Source organism: Accipiter gentilis, chromosome 21 (assembly GCF_929443795.1).
Source record: "Accipiter gentilis chromosome 21, bAccGen1.1, whole genome shotgun sequence".
In the NCBI taxonomy this organism is placed as follows: domain Eukaryota; kingdom Metazoa; phylum Chordata; class Aves; order Accipitriformes; family Accipitridae; genus Astur; species Astur gentilis.
Window position 1 is genome coordinate 21,486,158 of NC_064900.1, and position 22,100 is coordinate 21,508,257.

Genomic DNA, 22,100 nt, shown 5'->3' on the forward strand with positions numbered 1-22,100 from the left:
TTCAGTTCAACCATTCACAGCTGTTTGGTTGGTCTCTGTATATCAAGGGCATATCTACAAGACAATTGCTTGCCAGCCCAGCTACGTTGGCTAGAAGCGTGAAGAAAAAAAATCATAGCTGTTAGTGATCAGAGCTATGCTGGCAAAGCCCCTCTTGCAGCTACACCAGCAGCAGGGTGCTTTTGTTGGCTCAGGACATGTTGTTTGGGAAGTGGCACAGCAGTTCTGCTAAAGAAAAGTCCCCTCTGTGGGCAGCTGCTGCATCTCCATGCAGGGGATCTCCCACCATAGCTATAGCTGCCACGGCAGAGGGCTGTGGCATATGTCCTTCCTCAGCCGCTTAGACTTCTTGCGGTGCCCCCATTCTCCCCCTCAACTTCTAGGCAAGTGTTGAAACTCCACCGCAGTGGCAAGTTAAGTCACCAAAGTCGGGTGCATTATGTTAAGGTATAGCCTGGGGGCTAGGAAAGTGTGAACTAATACAGCGAGCATGTAGCGAGAACGTCTCTAGGACAATTTTCCAATTCCCAGAAGCCTGCTGATTAGACACTTTTGGTTCCAGTGCAATGACTTTGTGTTTAATAATTCCTTATGGAATTTTTCTTCCACGTATATGTCATTGCCTTTAGTATGATCTCAAAATGTTTAATACGAAATATGGAAACTGATTTTGAAGACTTATAGTAGACCTTGTACCAGAACCTGAAATACGTATCACTCCCCCTGCCCCAATATCAAATCTAGATAGCCCTCTGGCTTTGGGCATCTCACATCCTGTGTCACAGCTTCTTGACTGCAGTCCCCTGGTCTAGAGTATTCCTATCTAGAGAGGACTCCTTCACTGCTAAGCTCTCTGGCAACAGGGCTCTGGTCTTACTTTAACAGATATTCCTGACTACACAGATATCCTTGGACCACACTTCTCAAAAGCAAAGAGCCACTGGTGTCTTTTTGTTAAAGTCTGGCAGGTTTAACACAACGAAACACAGCCACGGATATCAGGATTATCAAGTCTCCTGAGTCAACTCGGATTTCCTTATTGTTCCCGCGGCCTCTTTGAGGCTGGCTATGTTCCCACTTCGGATGCTCCTCAGCACTTGACCTGGCACAGGCTCAAGAAGCTGAGCTCAAATCCTTACCCTGATAAACCTGGAGAGCTGGAGTAGCCTGCTGCAGGAATCACACAACTTAAACCCAGGGTATCAGAGGTGGGAACAAGGGACCATACAAGATGACATCAGAAAAAAGTATTTTAGAGGAAAAATGACACATATATTACTGTCCTGTGAAGCTGCACATTTGGCAACTACATTTTCAGATACTGGATCAGCTGCACAGCAAGCAGTGCTTGGCAGAGTGCTCGTGACCTTGAATGACACAGAGAAACAGTGTACTGGAGGGGAGAAACAGAGCTGTATTGTGGGCAATTTGACTCTTAGCCAGCTCAAGTGAAGCAAAGAAAGGTGGCCTTGGGCTACTCCTTGCAATTGTGCAAAGCATAAAATTGGTGAAGTTAATAGTTGCATTGTGTATTTTATGGTGAGTGAAATAATTTGCCACACAGTAAAAAAATTAGCATTTTATAAGTCTTCAAGTTATTCAATAACAGCAAAACCATGAATAAATGTATGTGTGCGATATTAATTAGAACATTTTACACAAAAATAATAATCATAAAAATGGCAAAGCTTAGCACTGTATAACTTTTTTTTTTTTTTTTTTTTTTTAAGTACAATGGAACAACTTGCTGAAATGTATTTACTTTCATCCTCAAACACAAAGCCATTCAGAAATACAATTTCTTATATACACGTACCTGGAAACACAGAAAGAAGAGAGTAAATGTTAAAGAAATGTAAAATGAATACTGTACTCTGACATTTAAAGACAAACATAGCGTATTCATTTGTCTTTGCATTTAAACTGAATGAATATTCTAGTTAATATTCTACCAGTGTGCATCTTTTCTTTGAAGATATATGGTAAGTTTGAAGCAAAATTAAAATTGCAGCTGATGAATGCAGCTGTAAGTATCATTTTAAGAGCTGCACCAAAGCAAGAAGGAATTGACAGACAGCAGCTGATAAAAACTAAGGGGACTTCCATTACCGACTGTCATATTTTTGTGGTCACGAACAATATGCAGAACAAATACTACTCCACAAAGTTATTCCGGAAGCGATTTAAAACCATGGATGTAATTGAAAAAAAATAAAATAAAAAATCATCTATCTTTAGAGCAAATGTGAAAGAAATAATGAAAATTATAAAACAAAATATTTTATTTAGCTCCTTACTGCATGTGTATACACCTATATGTATATAACTGTTCTGCTTCCTCTCTCTGATAATATCGCTCTGTAAGCTGGCACCATGATATAAATTAAGCCACTCATCTGACACTGCTGCAGTTATTAAATAGACCACATTGAAAAATAACATTTTTAAAACCGTTTTCTCATTTCCCTTGCTGCTGGCTTGTGGAGAACACCTTGCCTGCTTCTTGACAGGTCAATTATTCCAGTGCTCAGCTTCTTCTTACAGATATGAAAGAACCCAAATAGCTGCTCATCTTTTCCAGGCGCAGCCAAACAGAATTCCATTTGTTACCTTCACAAGGCCAAAGAGGCAGGAGATGGATGGATACTGAACTGTGACAAATGTCTGATCCAGAGGAAAAGTCTAACTGCAGCAAAATTGATTTTTGGAGGTAGGCCTCAGAAGTAACATTGCATGTAAAATTCAATCCAGCAGAAAGCTGCCACTACCTTTTGGTCATACTCAGCCTTTACCAGGGCTATTTGTTTTGGTGTCGGAAAAAACTTCCAATGCACATGTCACTCTTCCAAATTATTTTCTAAAAATAGTATAGCTGACATTTTTTAAAAGTCAAGTCTAAAAAAGTTCATTTTTGAAATGGAATCACAGGCGACACAGCAAGTGAGATACCTTTAAATAGAATGCCATCTTTCTTCATTGGATGAGAAGCAAACCACTGTCATCAAAGACTTAGTTGATGTTATTTTTGAAATATATGAACACCAATATAATTACAAAGATAATGTGAGGAAATAAAGGAAATATCTGTAGAACTGTATCTACCGGATGCCTTAATTTTCTCATGGAAGTACTTAACTTTATCATCTAAGCAAGAGGAAGAATTATTTACAGGGGCTGACATTTGGTGATAATACTACATGTTATAGGCTGATGTTTTTTTGAGAGAGATTCTTGCCAGACTCCTTGAAGGTTATATTAATCTACAAAGCAAATCCTAGGCTGAGACTTATATGTATCTGTAGGGAAGAAAAGTTTTTTAAATCTGCACTATGTGGAAAGTTATTCCACATGAACAAAGTGGCCTTTAAAGTAGAAAATGACCTGACAGGCTCTGCTGGGAGCTGAGGTTTATAAAAGAAAATATCATTCCTCAAGTATTTTATAGAAATAGACAGGAAGTAAAAAATCTTTTCTCTTTTTCAGTAGTTCTTAATTTACCTTTAGCAAGAGATAGTTAGATGAACTAAATAAACAACAAAAATAAATTGAAATTGGACCAGAAGAAAATCTGCTAGTGAGGGGACAAAATTCAACATTTTAACTCTAGAAAAGCAACTTCACCTGTAGAAAGCTTTTTTTCAATTTTCTTTTTTTTTTAAAGCTTTGTTCAGACTGCTGCAAAGATATTCTTTACCAACTAATTTAGGCTTTATCATTTGAACAAAGAAATGGGAACCATAAAGTCCCAAATTCTAAATCAGTCTTGAACAATGACTTCCTACACGCTCTTCAACTTATTGCAGGACACTGAATTTCCTCATCTATAAAGTAGCAATGACAACCAAGTTATCTTCAGGATTACTTACTTCTTGGGCAATAATCACAACAAATCAAAGAGAAAAGTGAGTAATAAGTGAGTTTGTTCTAGAATTAAAAAGTACTTGGCAATCAGCACTAAATTAAACCTCAGGAGACTACTGTAAATGATTAAAATGCATCTTCAATAGGAAGGAAAGAGTGCACTCAAAACCCATTGAAACCATATGAGCATTTTGAAACTTCACCAGTAGTTCTCTCCCTTGCTTTGAAAGAAATCAATGAAAGAGACAGAAGATGAACCCTCATTGTTATGATCATTCCTCTAATTTTACAGAAGAGATTCTCCAGGCAAAGGTTGCATTAGATGGGTAGAAAGATAGGCGGTTTGTATATTTCTAAGAGAAAAAGATAAAATTTATTTATATCTCACCTCACTCCCTTTACTTTTCAATACAAAAGCAGTCCAGGAGTGCACATGTTTTACCAAAACTGCATACCATGCTACATGCTACAGATATAAACGCTTGTGCATTTCAGCAGTGTAAAGTGTTCACTATGTCTGCATCCTGCATGTTTCACAGAGGCTTGAAAGGTACTTAAGGGAATCCTCTGAAGGACTAAATAAGGCAGTTTCATGAAAGGTGTGCTAACAGAAACAATAAAGTGGTATACCCTCGAGAATGAAGTTTCTTCAGACTAGTTGTATATCTGTCCTTCACTAGTCCTCCCTTCCCAACCAAACTGTTCATCTACATTTTTACCCATTCAGAAAGATGTGTGTAATATCAAACACTCACCTCTAAAAGGTTTAATTTATTAATTTTATTTTCAAAGTGCAAACAAAAGTGTTTTATTGCAGCAACACTGGTTATGAAAGAACGGCTGCAGTGTACACTTTTAGGAAGACCCAAAACCACCTGTACATTAGAAGGATGTATCAGGTGGAATAATACAGGAATGGCCCAGTGCTTTCTCATGGAACACTTACAGCACAAAACTGAATATTATATTGAATTCTAATGCCAACCCTATACCTAACAAACAGAAATCACATGGAAGAAACAGAGCTGAACATACTCGTACACACAATAACCAAAATGGTTACTTTTGATTTCACCTTCAGTGAAACAGGTATGGGAAACTGTTGCTTTTCTGGCCATTTTACTAACCTTCCTCTGTGGTACGAGCAGACTTTGATTCACTGTCCATTCCTTGGAATTCATTGAAATAAGGGCGAACCTTAATTTCATAAGTGACCCCCTTTTTCAAGCTGACGAGGACAGCACTGCGCTCAGTTGGGACTTTGACCTCCAAATTCTGCCATACAGCGGGAGAAGGTAGGCCAGATGTTTGGCGATACATGACTCGGTAGCCCTGAATAAACTGGGATTGGCGGTCAACCTAGAAATGGTATTAAATAATACATCAATAAACATATTAAAGTAATGAAACTGTATAAAAAGAAAATAAAACATCTGCCTAGAATACTTTTGACCTCATGAAAAAGAGAAAATTAACAGTTAAAATGCTGAATTTAAAAAGCAAACTGCCTTCTTGTAAGTCACTGTTGATTAATTGTCTATAAAGAACATTTTTCTCACTTTACTTGTTATAGAATATTTCCTTCTATTTTACTTTCTCCAGCTCTATATATCATGACAAATACCACCTTAAATCATAAAACAAGGTCCCACCCCTGCAACACATCATGAAAAGAGAACTTTGGCATAATGCTTACTGCATGTAAACTTATTAAGCACATCTTGGCTACTGATGTGCTAAAATATGAGAAGAATAGAAAAAAAAGTTCTTTTCAGAGGAGGACAAGTCTTTGAAGATACCCTACATGCTTTCAGTTAGTCTGTTACTTGGCTCACAGCTCATCTTTTCATGAGATGCTCAGGAAAGTAAAATAAACATAAGACAGATGCAGAGAAAACAACTTCCAAGGACATGTGCTGTTTCTTGTGTTCACAGTCTAAGCAGTCTCTTTGCTTAGTCTCCTGGGGTTGTGATGCTCTCAGGCCATCAGACGGAGATGGAATGTTGGGTTTGGTTTATATTTTATATATCACTAGGCAAGCACAATTCAAGATTGGACCATACATAGAAGTTTAGCAATTCTAACTTAACATAACTATAAACAGGATTTTTATTTGAAGGAAAAACTTAAAATGTGTTTTATCTTGGAGAGGTTGCATGCATTTTTTCTCTGGAGGAAAAAAAAGGCACAAAATAATGACTCGAGCTATTATGATGCTTGCATGAATTTTGCCTGAAAAAACAGCCAAAACAATTTGATGGATGAAAGCAAACCAAGCCCAGCTGCTTCTGTAGCCATCAAATAGCCAAAGAAAGTGCAGCACAAATAACAAGGCTATACAACTAACTGTTTGGTAAATCTCTGGGTTATAAGTAAGATTCAACAAGTAGGACTTCTTTTCTGTTCTTGACAATTTGCTAGCTCAAAGGTATTTCAGAATTAGAGATACATTAGTTTGACTTCTCTTAAGAATATATTAATTTAAGGCTAAAAACACAAACCAGGTTCTATCATGCTTCTCCTATCATCTTGTTACAGTTTATTGAGGCGTTCAGAGGGGACACAGATTCTTGGACATTAAAAAGCTGGGCAAGCAAGAAGAAAGCTTTATTTATGAGAGCAAAGCAGAAATGTCTTTCATCAAAACTGTCACTGCTAAAAACCTTGCAACATATGTTACAACCACATTAAGCTTGCATTTTATAAACTTCTCTACATTCACTTTAAGTGAATTTATGCACTGAAAGAGGGATATAACTCACAATAATAGCTTGTTAATACCGAAAGAATCAAGCTGTGTTTTTAAGAAGAACATTAAGCAGCTGTTTCCAGATGAAGGGAGTCTGTAAATCAGAGTAAATTGTTTTCATCCATGTTTGACTTTGATTAACTAAATGTTTTACGGACATAAAGACTTTATGAACCTCATGTTTGCTACAAAATTCCGCATGAATAACACTTTCATGCATTTTGTAATACAGATTCTCAACATAAATTACAATATAAGGCTATGATGTTTAATAATCAAACACTGAGCTTGATTCTTGCCAAACTTCTGAGTTAGAAGCTATGCTGAAGGATGGCATAACTTTGTTAGAACTTTCCATTTTGTCTTTGCTGTGCTTTTAAGCTCTATTGACTGCTGCCTAGTGGAGAACATCTGAAAATTCAAAATTGACTAGGTTGAACAGTAACAGTGTGTTGCTACAAAACCACCAGTACAGAAACTTTTGTACGGCATTGTACAAACACAAATGCACCCACCAACTCACTGAGAAGAACTGGACCCCTATAGCATACCTATAGTATACTAATTTTGAGTCCATCACACTTTCATATCTACTTACATATAGATAATGCACAAATTATTCATACACCTCTTTTAGTCCTAGACTTCTAAGTTCCTAACCTAAAAGACTAAACAATACAAGGAATATAAAACCAGAACGCAGTAGTACAACAAGGTTGTCATGTATATGGGTGCTATAAAGTAGCTTAATTTGGGGCTCACTCAAGTTTTACAGAGCTTTCAATTAGAAGTTTGATTACCACAGGACTGAGTGATCTGCCGAAATTTCAGATTATTGACAGTGATTCTATTGTTCAGAGTCTGGGAGGGTACTTACAAAAGAAAACACTACGCATTTTTAATGTTTTCTACAAACATCCAGTTGCATTCAGTATCAAGGAAAGGATACAAAGCTTTCTCTCACACCCAGTTAAAGTTAGTTTGAATGAACAGGGCCTTTCCTATGGTCAAAATGTTGGGAAAATACTCAGAAGGCTCTTCACTTATTGAGAAAGGTGGATTTTTTTGTTTTGGTTGGAGTTTTCCGATTAGTAAAATTACTCTTGGACAATTAACATGGACTAACCAGAGATATTTGTAGGTATAGGACAGGTGTATTTCACATCTACATTCAAACACACATATATGTGTGTACATGTATATGTATGTATACACATATACATACATATGTGTATATGTCTATATATATACATGCACACAGTCTTACATAAAATACAAAGCCTGTCACTTGTTTCCTCCATTTGTTATGTGGTAATTATGTGTCACACCAACAGCAGGCCACTAAAAATACGCTTAGCATTAAAGAACGGCATTCAGCTGTGCTAAGCATCAAACAACTCTATAGCTTTGGTATATGTTCACACATAGGCAGAGTTGAAGAAACACGGACTGTGATTTGATGAAAGAATGTAATTATTTTGAGGTATTCTCCTTTCTCTTTTGTACTTGGTTGCCACTTATACAAAGTACTTCACATTATCACAGAGATTGCAGGAACTCTGCGCTGAATACTGGGATCAGAGAATATTTCTAGACTTCCTGTGACAAGCTTAACTACACTTGAATTTGTACAAGCAGCAGTGACATCCACTCAGAAGAGCTTCAACAGTTGCTGATCTAAAGATACATTTTCTCCCTCAAAAAGACAGCAGAAAATGCAGATGCTCCTTTAAAAGAGTGAAGAGAGCAATTACTGGGTAGGTTCTGCTCAGCACTGACCTAATGCTTTAAGAAGACCTACAAGCATAATTGGTCCTGCATGCTCCTTCTCACCCTTTTTTATGATGAATACGTAGTGCAGGAGGTATCTACAAAACTGATGACAGCTCTCTATTTCACAGGACAGGAAACTCATTTCCCCTGCATGTTCAAATCTGCATGTACTGCAGCTGAACACAAAAACAGGTTCAATGGCTATTAGATCATTCAGTTAGGCTATTAGGTTCTTAAAAACATGGCAAGAAACTCATAATGCAGGTTATGCTGCAAACATAGGTTCCTTTCAGGCAAGCCTGTTAATCTGCACCCTAAACACATTTTGCAATATGCTCTGTAGTATGTAAATTTCTACCCCAAAATATCCTGAGGAACACTCTGCTCCCACATCAATACCCACAGCAGTTCTCCATCTAGGCAGAATACCTTGCACACTGTGCTAAACTCAGTAGTACAGACTCACAGTAATCTCTGGAAATTCAAACAGCACTAGCATTTATCTATTCTACAGAAACAAAACAAAAGGTGACAATACACTGGAAGACTGTCTAAAGGACTTGACTCTTGAAGCTTCCAGTGCAGTACATTTATTTGAAATCATTGTCAAATTAAAAGACAGAGGTAAATAAATTATCCTTCTGCCTTGTAGGCTCCTAGAAGGCAGTCGGGATTTCAAAGCAACAATTCCTTTGCCATACTGAAGAACTGACTTTTATTCCTGCTTGTGCCACAGGGTTCCTTTATAATGCTAGGAAACTATTCACATTTGGCCACTAATGAAGCTCTCAATTTCATGCTGAATGAGGCTAGAAGTGCTGAACTATTGCTGAGGTCAGCTAAAAACATGCTTGGAGTACACCATATGCTGTTGCAATGCAAAATGTTTTGATAAAAGTAAAAATAAATTAGGCCCAAGGTTTAAAATTAGCCACTGGATAACAGCAGGCTTATCTGATTCTGTAAGTCTCATCAGTTATAAATATCTCTGTACCTCACCTCTCTGTGTCTAAAGTTAGGATAATGACACATTTTTATCATTGTGATGTTAAAGTCAGTATTATTGGTGAAGCACCCAAACGTTACGGTTGAGAGCATGACAGATAAGCAAGCAAGTGAGACAAACTAATAATTTTTTATTCAATGCAATGTTTCAATAGTATGAATTTAATAAGACCTGGCACCACACAGCGAATAAAGAAGATAAAAAGAAATGTTGAATAGCTCCATGAAGAAGAGATCCTGTGTGTGACCAGGTAATTACAGCTATACTTTAATACCTATGCACAAGAGGAATAAATTTAAGTGACAGTGAAAACCTAACTTTGGACATTCCTCTTCTTTTTTTTAACACTTACTTTGTAAGCCTGACCTTCTTTCTAAACAGACAAAATATGTGTGTATATGTATGTGTATATTTTAAAATTGCAACACAGTAGCAGAGAACTATTTCTGAAATTTTAAACTCAAATTTGAAAAAAAAAAAAAAAAAAGCAAGCAAAACCAAAACAATCTCAGAAAGAAAGGAGAAATTGGTGTTAATTTGCTGGGAGCCAGGATGCCAGCAACTCAGTAATCAAGGATGCTGCTCCTTGGCATTCACTCTTTGAATTGCAGAAAGTCAACACAAAGAGTCTTACGACTCTCATGGCACTTCCGTCCTTTTGTATGATAGCTACACTATCTAACCATGTTATATTAACAGTGTGGACTTTATTCTCTGGATGGAGTGGCTTTTTTCCTAGAGAATATGGTTAATTAATTGGGTTTGTTCTGGTTGCTGGAAAGTTTCTAATTAGCTGTTCCAGAGATTTTTTTTTGTGTCTGTCTTCCCTTGGGCAATTCTGAAACGTCTCTATAGAGGCCTCTATGCTTGTCAGGTGGCATAGGGTCACTGCTTTGAGGGATCTTCCCAAGGAGCTGATATCCATAGCATGTCTAACAATCTACCTTTACCTTACTATGTTTTCTTCACTCATTACTTGTTCAGTAGGGGTACCAAGAGAGTCTTTTAGATAAATTTATATAGATATACACACATGCACACACATACACACCCATACATATATACACACACACACACACACACACACAAATACATATATATTTTTCAATATAGTATAATGAATAACATTGGTTACATTGCATAAAACTCAATACTGTTTATACTGGGGCTTCCTTCTGCAGTATATGCTAAAGCAAGGGCAAGCCTGTGAAACTGTGTTTCTGATAGCTGCCACACCCAAGAAAAGACTTGAAGGAGCACCACATGGATGTGATCCACATTTACAATTACTGGCTGCTAACATCCAAAGTTTCTAAACTACTGACCCATCAGCTTGGGCAAATGTCTGCTTGGGCAAAAGGGTTTGCACAAAGGATAGTCAGCCAGTCCTGGAGTTATCTAGCTGAAACGGACAGCATTTTTAGAAAGGCAAGCTGTATGTTGACATCATCAATGGCAAAATGCAATGACACATTTTCTAAATAATCCTTTAAGAAAGACAAATTTGTGGGTTTCTCTATTTATTCTAATTTGTTCCCTCACCATTGAAGTCTGTCAGAACAAGGATGGTGCTTAAGACCTTGTAAATATGGCTGAGTTGTGCAAAAACAACAGTAATCCTTAGAATACACAATCTACCACCACACTCTTCTCCTGTTTTATAATCCCCTGTACACATCAACCTCTTAGCAATACTGCAAGTAGAAGAAAAAAACTGAGTATTGTGAATAGCCCTTTAGCATTATTCATCCTATATAATACAACCATTTCCATGACGTGCAGTGCAGTACTACTTCTCTCCCACCCATGGCTCTCCTTCCTATGGGGCAAATGGCCGAAGAGCAAAGCACTCTTTCCTGGTGTGCAGCACCCTGGGAACTCTCTCCTTCTACAGTGACAAATCTTTTCCTTCAAGCCTCAGGAAGAGAAACATAGCATTTTGAAAGCCAAACACTGTATCAGAAATTCTACCCAGTAGTTTGTCCCCTCAAATAGAAATGTTGTTAAGTACTGCCAAAAAGATTCTGGTCTTCTATAATGAAAGGATATCCACTGATTGCGGGTAAAGCTTATGCTAAAAACCCAGATGCTACATGTGGATCAGGCATCAGTACCTCGTGCTTCTGACTTCACTGCAAGTGCCCTATAGGAAAGCTATTTTTGCATTTTAGGGTCACCAAATAATAGGGTATTGTCAGAGGTCCCTATGCCTTGAAGTGGAAAGTGCTTTTTCATACAGCAATATCACATTGATATTTAACTTTGATTATTTTTTGACATGCACAGTAATGAGTCCACAGATCAATTATCCTTTAGATTATGGTGTTAAGCATATTCATTTTTATAATATTTTTCTAGTCAGACAGCTAGCTCGCTTTGAGCTGAACACTGAAGACTTTGAACCTGCCTGACTTGAAAGAGAAAATAAAAAGACCATTTCATTACCACATACATATGCCTCTATAATGCTAGTTTATCAGAGCACTCACATTGGGGCCAAGACTGGAGCTTTTCAGGGTAGTAAAAAACTTCAGGGATAAATAGGCAAATTTAAAGTACTGTTAAGGTAATTATAAGAGAAGCCTTACCGTCCAGGTGACTTGAACCGTTGTGGGTGTCAGCACAACAGGATTATGCAGTCGTACAATGACATCTCCCAGTTCTTTCTGGACTTGCCTGTGATCTACACCTTGTGCTGGTGGGCTGATATCTGCCAGGCCAGGCACACACATGAAAGCATTATTTTAATGAGAAGAGTTTTATATGGCATCAATAAGAATGACTGAAGAGCTAAATGACCTGATTTAAACACCCTTTACAGTACTGTTTTTAAAACAATAGAGTACTAAATTTTAAATATGAGCTCCAAAGTATATCAAGTAATGCAAACAAACCATTCACCTTTAGCTGCTTAGGAAATAATGAAATATAAAGATTTTAAAATAAGTATTCAGACTCGATGGCAAAGTTTTCTCAGATCTGGTAAGTGATGACAGACATGCAATATTCACTATTTCCAAAATACTCAGATAATAATATAGTTGCCCAGAGGTCTGGAACCAAATTGGTTAGTATAATTGAAGAAGATGAACAGTTTTGGTTTTTTTTAATTTTCTTAGAGCATACATGACATTGTCATTATATGTTTCCAAACTTTCACTAAGCTTCCCCTTCCCACATACCATGCACACAAGAAACCAAACACTAAAAATAACATTTTCTTCTGCAAAGCAAATTTTCCCTTTACATATAGAGATAATGAAATCTAGTGAAAATATGAAAAAAGAATTTATTTATGAAGCCAAACCAATTCTGATCTAATAAAAGGCCAACAAAAACACTCTACCACAAAAATTTTCTCTTCAGGATCATGTCAAAGATTCCTTCAAAGTGTGTGGGGAAATTATTCCTTCTAGTCAAAATCTGAAGGAATTTGATCACTTAATATACATCTATGGAAAACTGTAACTCCATCTCTGGCACCAATTGTGGCCCTAGTACCTAGTCCTTAGGGACCACATTTGGTTTGTGCCATTGTGTTGAACTGAATGAAGCTATATTACCTTTGCTAAATAGGAACTGCAAATACAAAATATGTGTCAGAAAATGGAGAAGATGTGCAATGTGTCTTTTTAGTGATAGTTCCTGGAAATCATCATTTTCTGCTACATTGCGCCAAAAGCAGAATGTTAGGCTACAGCTATCACCTAGCTAATATATCACTATAGCACATCCCTTCCCTTCAACTTAGACAGAAATGAAAGTACTTTCTAGGAGCCAGTCAAGTCTGGATCCTTTCAATGGATCCTTCACAGATCTTACAATGCTGTTCTTGGTCAACACTTATAGATGCCCTTACTATGTCAGTTGTCTATGTGGATTACATAATGCTTGTTAGAAATACATATACTGATTATTTCTGCTGGAATTTGCTTGTAATTTTTCCAGAAGAGGTGATTTGGAACACAAGCACAGGTTATATCCAAAAAGGACTGATATGTTATGGTCATGCCTGTCTAAGACATCTGTGAATTCTGCTTGGTTTTCCCATGGGATTCACTAGCAAAAGACACTTTCCTTCTTTCTGGGTCAACACCATGTCCTTTGGAAGAGAATATATACATAGAAGGTTTTTTTCCCCCTCTGATGGTCTGTGGCAGGTACACCCACCCCGACAGGAAACGAAACTTCTCCAGGCAGGGAGAGAGGAAAAAAACCCCCAAACTCTAGAGGCCGCGGATTAAAAGCCAAACTGACCAATCCAACACACGTCAAGTACCTGGAAGTGTTGACCTTTTGGCCAATGGGGATTAAAATGACCACAGATCAGATTCAACAAGGGTATAAATGGGGTCCCACCGGAGGACATTTTGAATCAGTCCTCCTCGGAGCAGTGGGTCTGCAGTCGGGGACTCCCCCCTTGGGTGGGGACGCTACCCTAGGTGACTCCTGCAGGTTGAGAGCCCTCATCTTTTAGGTCAGTGATATGCGCATTTTGAGTCGTCATTTCTAAACTTTAAGAATTCTTAAGTCAGCTGTGTAGTACTAATTCCCCTTACATCATTGAACCTGTGGTTCACAAATGTTATCGGAGTTCTAACTAACTTTTTTACTGAAGAATAAATCTGAGTTTTAACACCTGTTGGATTTGACTGTGTGAGCCTCTGCAACATGGTCTTAGATATGGGAGTGTGCAGCATGTGACTTCTTTTTATTTACTAAATATTATTAAGAAGAAATAATAGTGCTCTTAAAAATGAAACATTTAAATATATCAACTATGTTTGAATCACATGCCTCCAGATTTTGAAATAAAGTAGTTTTTGATCATCAATATTTCAGCTTTATAATTCTGGATTGTTACGGGTTCTGAGCCACCAATAAACAATATTGCCACAGGCTTCTAATGCAAATGGCTCCAAGGATCTCCAGAGGGAATATAATCCAACTATGGATGTCACTGAAGGAGCTTGTCTAGCAAATTATGACTATTCAAAGTGACCAAGAAACAGAAAGATATAATAAAATAAATCTGTAAGACAGCAACTCAGACTGGTTTACACGATGATAATTTATGCTGCTATCCACAAAAAGCTATGAGCCTTGGTACAAAAAACCTACAGCTACCCATGGCTATATTTTAGGTTAAGTCATCCTGTGGTATATAACCCACAAAGTACCTATATTTCCTCAGGAGAAAAGACATTTCTACATAGTGTGTTTGTATGAACTGCATTTCATCATTTTAACAGGACATATGTTCAGAAGTAAGGGAATAACATGGGCTGATAACAGTAAGAAATGAGTATCAAGAGTACATGTGGAATTCTATTTTCTCGTATGTACACTTGAAAACATATGCATATGTGATGCTTACAGTGTAATGTCTTGTAATGTCATTTCCACATTACTAGGAGACTCCTAGTGGAAAAAAACAGTTATCTATCTGTAAAGATATTGTCAAATACTAGAAAAATAAAATCATGACTCAAGGAAAACTGGCTCAAGAAGCTATGGTCTGATCACAATTAAGAGGTCTCTAAAATTAAAGTGGTTATATATTTTCTCTAACCTCTCTTTTATTGGCTTCCATTGAACTTGCTATTAGTTGCTAGTAATTTAAATTCCAGGGATAGTATTATATATAGTTTCTTTAAAGTGTTTCTTAATATGTGGCTTGGTCTGTTAATAATCCAAACAAGAAACAACTCCTTTCTTAGAGTAATTACTGATTTCTCTGTGCTTATTTGATGCAAGTCATATAAGGTAAGCCTTCTGAAAGTGCCTGATTGTCTACTTGCAGTCCACTGCTGACAATATGCATAAAATTCTATTACTTGTATTTGTTGTAATTAACACCAGGAAATTAAAGGCTCAGCTATTAAAGCTACCACAGCCACCTGTTGCAAATTAATACTATATAGCACTGTAATAGCTGCTTTTTTCTTCCTCCATGACCACTGTGAATAGGCTTTCTACTGTGTGTCAGCTTCTTCTGTGAGCCTGAATTGAATTCAGGCATAATTAGAAATCACATCAAAACATTATGTTAATTTTCAATTGATTTTATGATTTAATTCTATTAAACTGCAGGCTTGCAAAGAAGCTATAAATCCTGTACATGTCTCAGTGTGTTTGACTGCTAAACAGCTTCTGGAAATGGAAGCTGCAACACATGCTGTAGCTAATTAAAAGACATGTTTTTACTGAAATCAAATTGCTTGTCAGTATGTCAGATTAAAAAGTCTATACTTGACACTCAAATGACAAACAAAGTTGTTTTTTTAACCAGGTGATAAGTTATGCAGACTAAAAGGCTGGTGCAGTGAAAAGCATGAGTCACCCTATAATAATGGGAGAGTAAGAAAGAGGAGAAAATTTGCGATACTCCATGGATAGTCAAGCCATGAAATCCCTGACCAACTCACTCCTTCAGCTTTTTGGAAAGCAGCTCTGTTTCTTCTTTTACAGCAATGATTACTATTTTGAGGGGATAATAATAATTAGGACAGATTTATTCTGGAATAGACTGGGATCAGAGAGGCTGGTTGTGACAGTTATGTGATAAAAAAATACCACCCTACTCTTGTTTCTCTCTCTCCATTTAGGACCAGCAAAGGATCCAAACCACTTACACATGCAGGAGGCTGACACAGGATGCACTATCCACGGACACTTTTATAGCTTGCATAAACAGAGGATCTCATTCTAAATTAACTGTCAGAGAAGCTATTACTTTGGACTCAAAAACCCTATGATTCCAAAAGATTATTAATTCCTGCATTCCAACCTGTTTAACACAGAACTACACTCTTGAATGAAGTGTTCGAGCAATGTGTTGTCAAAGCCAAATAATCCATGCTGTGAAGAGAAATTTGTTTATGGCAGTTATACACCATTAGAGTTTGATGTAATGTGAACAGAATTCAACAGTCAATTTAATAGCAATGGAGGAACACAGCTATCAATTATATCACCACCCTATAAATGAGGGATTCACTTCAGCCTTCCCTCTTGGTTTATGCTGTTGATTAATATAAAGAATTCAGAAATCTAGGTATGTAAATAGAAGACCCATACTTTTCTCTAGAATAACTTCAAAATATTCTTAGCATGTAGATGCCTTACTTTACGTGAATTCTCTGCCTAAATGTTGGACCAGATTAATCAATATACTACAGATATTTTGTGCAGTTCTTTTGATTAAAACTAGTGCTAAACATGGTGTCCGTCTCTAATAAGCACTTGTTACTATAGTATATTCCTATTATAATAATGGAGAAGTAAGGAAATGGCAATAAAACGTATTGAGGAGAGCATGGTATTCAGAGCACTTTTCCAAAAAGCTTGGGTAACTCACATTACTTTCAATAGAAACCAGGCATCAAGGAGCACACCCAGTCTAAGTGAACTGCAAAACAAAAGGTCTACAATGTAGAAAGGATTAAAGAGCTAACCTATCTCTTCTAAGCTCCAGACTGATACAGAAAACATTGGACTATTTTTTATCGTTATTTGTTAAGCTCAATTCATGATTCTTCAAGTCAGAGTGCTAAAGCCAAATGGCCGCACTGACCTATTGGTCAACTCTCAGTTCCTTCTTTCTATTTTAGCTCAAGCACATAAGCCTTAATAAATACTATTACCTTGTGTTCGGACAGGATCTGACATAGGGCTGGGATCACTCAGACCTTGTGAATTGATAGCTCTCACCATAAACAGGTAGATTGTATTGGGGCGCAGTCCTCTCACAGTGTAGAGAGTGGTCTTCACATGGTTAGCCACCGTTTGCCAACTATTGCTCACAGATTGACTGCAAGAAGAAGAGGGTTGAAGATTATAGACTAATGCAAAAGAAAAATAAAGAAGTGAAAGGACCTGCTTTTGTAACCCTATATAAAGTCTAAGTACAGGAAAAAGTACTAAAAGCAAGGTAAAAATTAAAAATATTTGTTTCAGGTAACTCATCAAGGTGGGATAAAAACACTCCCACAGCTGTCAAAAGTATTTCTCCTTTCATCAGCAGCAAAAGCTTTTGCTATCTCTCCAAAATAAATACCTACAAAAGGAAAGTGTGAAAAGCTGTAAAGTAAATTTGAATGATAAATAGACCACTCTTGAACATAAACCTTAGAAAAGAAAATCCTGTTAAAAGAGTAATTTTATACACTGCTAAGTAACTTATGTCAATAAATTTTCATTGGAAGAAAACTATTGTCCTTGAACTATATTCATACTCAAAGTTACAGAAAAACCTGCTGAAAACATGCTTGTAAATGAAGGAAAGCATATGAATACTTTTTCTGTAACTACATTTTCCATTGGACATTATTATAATTAGATTACAATCCACTGTATGAAGAGATTTCAAGTGTGACTGTTAAAACAGCTTTTAATGAAAATGCCTGGCTTTTGTTAAAGTTATTGATGGGATGCCATTAAAGCTTATCTGGGGTGAAGTATCACAAAAGTTTAAAGAGAAAATTTTATCTTATTGTGCTTTGATTAAAAAAAAAATCTAAATATATTAAAAGGAAAAAGAAACTGGAGAGCTATAATTTTCATGTTTCAATTGTTTCAGTCATGTAATGCGTAAAGGATACATTCCAAAACAAAATCCACAATCTGCAGGTTTGACTACAATCTACAGTAATGTTCTTTGCATATTAACTAGCAGGGTGAAGCATTATTGCTATAACTTCTTAAATTTGCATGAATTTTAATTAAATGATGAACTAAATTATTTGTCATTTGTTGAGCAACTTGATTAAGGAAAACATTTAAGAACGTGCACATTTTTAAGCCAAAGAGTATATTATTGATACATGTGAGAGGTATGACCCATGCTTAGACAAACTTGCTGAATCAGAGCCCAGGAGTTCTTTCATACGATGTATTAATTGCTGCTGTGTGGAAGGGAGCAAATGGATTCTCTTCAGCCTCAGGCTGCAGTATGAAATCCTAAATTATCAACACTAGCCTTTTCAGATAAAAGTTTTAATCTACCTAAAACAGTAAAAAATAGAAATTTTAAGTGCTTTGACTCTTTAATATGTGCTGCTTTAAGAAGAACAGGAATTCAAGTATGCAGAGAGGCTTCAGAATTATCCATTTATTTTCAGATTATTTGTACTCTGATAGTCAGGATATCACTGGCCCGAAAGATTTGACCTGCAGTATTCCCACAGGAAACTCACTTATCATCAACGCTAAGGGAAAAGTAACAAATAATGACTGTATCGTCCTGTTATATTCCTGTTGACCTGAAGAAACAGTTAGATGTTCCTCTAATTAATCACTTAGAAAAAAGTGACAATTTTTTTTTAAAAAAAATCAATTTGAAAAGTAAGAATCAATGCCTGCCACAGGAGTTGAGTCTTTTAATGGACTTCTAATGATATGTGTAGAGTCTAAAAGAATACCACAATACCAGGAAAACAGCTGGTACCAGGATTCAAGTAAAATTAGAAAGAAAGGAGATTAAAAGTGGAATAATTCACATACCTAAAAGCCTCAATGATATATGCACTAGCTGGTAGGCTTCCAGGGGTCCCTGGTTGCCAGGACAGGGTGACACTGTTCTTAGTAACATCAGTGACCTGAGGTTTGGATGGTGGCCCAGGGAGGTCATTTATATCATAATTTTTACTGACTGTTGCTCCACCAGATTCTGTGAGGGGAAAATACAAAACAATTACTTTTTATCCTTGATTGTATAAATTTGATCAAAGTAGATTAAAAGGAAAAACATGCCAAACATCTGCAAAATCAGCATAACCAATGTTCTTAATCTGTAAAGAACTAAGTCAACAATTGCACAACCACACACATTTTTGGATGAAGGGCTATTGTTCTTTAGGTATATACTGAAAGAAAAAAACCCACAAAACTCAAAAGGTTATATATAAATATATAAAAAAAGAAAAGGAAGAATAGCAAAAAAGCCCAGCTTTGCTGAAATGTACATAAAATACCAAAACCTCAGTTACTAGTAGGCTGAGAAAGTTCCTATATCCAGATCAACTCCAGTACTCACAGAGACCACACTGGACTTTGATAGGCCTCTATGTAGGCATAACAGTTTCCTTGCCCAAGCCAATTACTGGACAAACCCATAGTTTATTAATACTCCTACTTCTGAGAGTTATAGCATACCTGTGTCAGTGGAGACAAATACAAATTGTTGCAATGTCAATGGGCAATTATAGATAATAGCAATGAAATACAAGGTGTGTGAAGGAACCCAGCCTTCCTACCCAAAACTTCTCCATCTGAATCCTAGAATTTCTAGAGCAGATTATTTGACTCAGACTGCTCTAACATAGTCTACACATTCACTTTGTGCCAACTGAAAAACAGCCCCTGGACATCGCCTACCTGTCACCTCCAGCACAGCACTCCAAGATGTCTCTCCACTGGAACTTGTAGCAACGCAAGTGTAAGTCCCAGTATCGGACAGCTAGACATAAAAAACAGTTAAGGGCAGTTTTAACAACCTTTTAGAATCAGCTGACTGAGTTTATACTAATTTTCTTTTTCTAAATGTTTCTTGGTAAGAAGAACGTAGCCTACATTTTACACGAGACTAGAGGGCACTGGCCATTTTCAAACAATTGTTTAATGGTGGCTTACTTTTAGAGAACTGTAATAAGATTACTTGCTTCTAATACATTTCTAATTCTAATTTTCATAATGTTAATGGTACCAGTACAGCATGTAAGTGCTACAGAATGGATGTTTTAGACAGTATCAACCTTCATATTGGTTACAACAAATAGAGGTGAAATTAGGTAACACTATAACAACAGTTAACTTCTTAGAGGATAAAATCTCACTGTTGATTATCCCATGATGACCCAGAGATACAGTTTCCAGTGCCAGGAAGGCTGTTAAATCATCTTAGACTCTTATGACAGATGAAGTCATTTCTATACAAGCCACCACACATACAAATACTGTTCCTGAGACTTTATAGTGGTTCTCTCTACACAGACAGTCCTCCAAGCAATTCTCAAATGGTGAAATTAAATCAGATCCTACACCATGCTTACCTTTCTTCTGTTTCACATGGGATTTTATTTCAGGCTTGCAAGGCACTTTGGTAGCAAAAAAAATACATTTGTATAAAACCACTGTGATTCCCTTGTCAGTTCATATATTTCAAATTTATTTGGGGAAACTGCTTTGAATTATATTATCAATATTAATTTCCTTCCTGTATAAATTGTCCTACTGGAAAATTTGCCAAGTGTTTTGCTATTCTTACTTAAATTTAAAGTAAAGATTTCTGAGCCAGGAACTAGTGAAGACTGCAGGGATGGATGGAAAATGGTAACTTTACAAAGCACACTTCGCTTTGTAACTTTACAGAGCAGCCCTCCTACCATTATGTATAAAGCGTGGTAATCTGGAGATGGTAGCAGAAGAGGGACAGTGCTGACTCTGGTGATAAAAGAGAAAAATTATATTCACCATCAGATGACTTGACAGAAATAGGACTGCATCCAAGAAGGTTTATTGGACTTTAAGGAATTGTAATGGGGTTTCTGCTAAATACAGATTAGCAAATGTGCTTATACCTCACTCTTCAAGAAGAATATCAAACCAAATAAGTGAGATGCTCTTTAGATTACTTGTTGATATATAATTTAATTGATTTTTAACTTTGTCATGTTTTACTTTTGTTGGTATTTTCTTCAGATACACTGGGACTGAAGCGTACCATTCTTAGGGGCAGGAAGCAACTGATTAATGCCCGTTCAATTGTCTGAATGAGCATAACTTGCATATTAGGAAATGTTTTTTCCATGAAATAACAAGCAATAATTAAACCCCTCTGAAAATGTCTCAGAGACTCAAAATACAGAGGTACTGCTAATGAAATGAGAAAGACTCTTGAAAGGAGACAGATTTTCCAGAGGAGAATGCCTTATAGCATTCTGAAGTGTTTTATTTTGCTGCTTCTGAGCTTTTATTACATATATAATTCTTCATTATGTGATAATGGAGAATATTTCTCAAGGCTATGGTTCTCAGTTTCATTTGTGTACTATTGTGACAGATGGTGTATGGCATACTCAATGAATTATGTGGTATACACAACAGAGTAACTTGCAGAAGGCAAACTCAACATATAAAGCAAGCTGGAGATATGCTGCCTCTTGCAAGTTATGGTGAATTATCTAACTTCCAGACTGTGGATGGATTAGATACAGACATAGTGTATTGATAATTCAATTATTTATACTTTTTCTGTGCTATGGAAAAAACAACAGGGGCGGTGAATGGAAAATCTTTGCTATTCAGTAAAATAAACAGTTTTCTTCCTTAATTAATGCAGGTGTCTAAATCTGGTGTGGTACGCTTCTATGGAGAAGAAGGGAGTTTTCTGTCAGTGTTGACCTGTCTGAAAGGGTACAGAGTGAGTGACGTATATGAGTTTTTAGTTGTCTTCCTCAGGGCAACTGGGAAGATTGGCTCATCAGAAAAAATTCTATGTTCATGTATGTGACTGTGGCCCTTGGTTTACTGTGACTGCTGCAGACTCCTGAATAATTTGATTTACACATAAAAAAGAGAGTTAAATAGCAGAGGAGGATGGTCCAAAAGATTTAAATGGTAGTGGCTCATCTTTACCCATATCTTGAAATCTTTTATGATTGCAATAGTGATTATTATTTGTGACAGGAGGAGAAGGCTGAAGACATGTG

General features: G+C 36.7%; 1 protein-coding gene across 12 annotated transcripts in view; it reads right to left on the bottom strand.

Annotated features, from left to right (window-relative positions):
• Positions 1-22,100, bottom strand: part of ROBO2 (roundabout guidance receptor 2) — a 947,974-nt gene that overhangs the window by 70,806 nt on the left and 855,068 nt on the right. For all 12 annotated transcript variants that reach the window (XM_049824867.1, XM_049824864.1, XM_049824876.1 and 9 more), the window contains 5 exons: positions 19,768-19,849; positions 18,895-19,060; positions 17,037-17,203; positions 11,979-12,100; positions 4,989-5,220 (listed from right to left, as the gene is read on the bottom strand). In XM_049824867.1, coding sequence (XP_049680824.1) covers positions 4,989-5,220; positions 11,979-12,100; positions 17,037-17,203; positions 18,895-19,060; positions 19,768-19,849 — 769 coding nt within the window. The remainder of the gene's footprint in view (positions 1-4,988; positions 5,221-11,978; positions 12,101-17,036; positions 17,204-18,894; positions 19,061-19,767; positions 19,850-22,100) is intronic.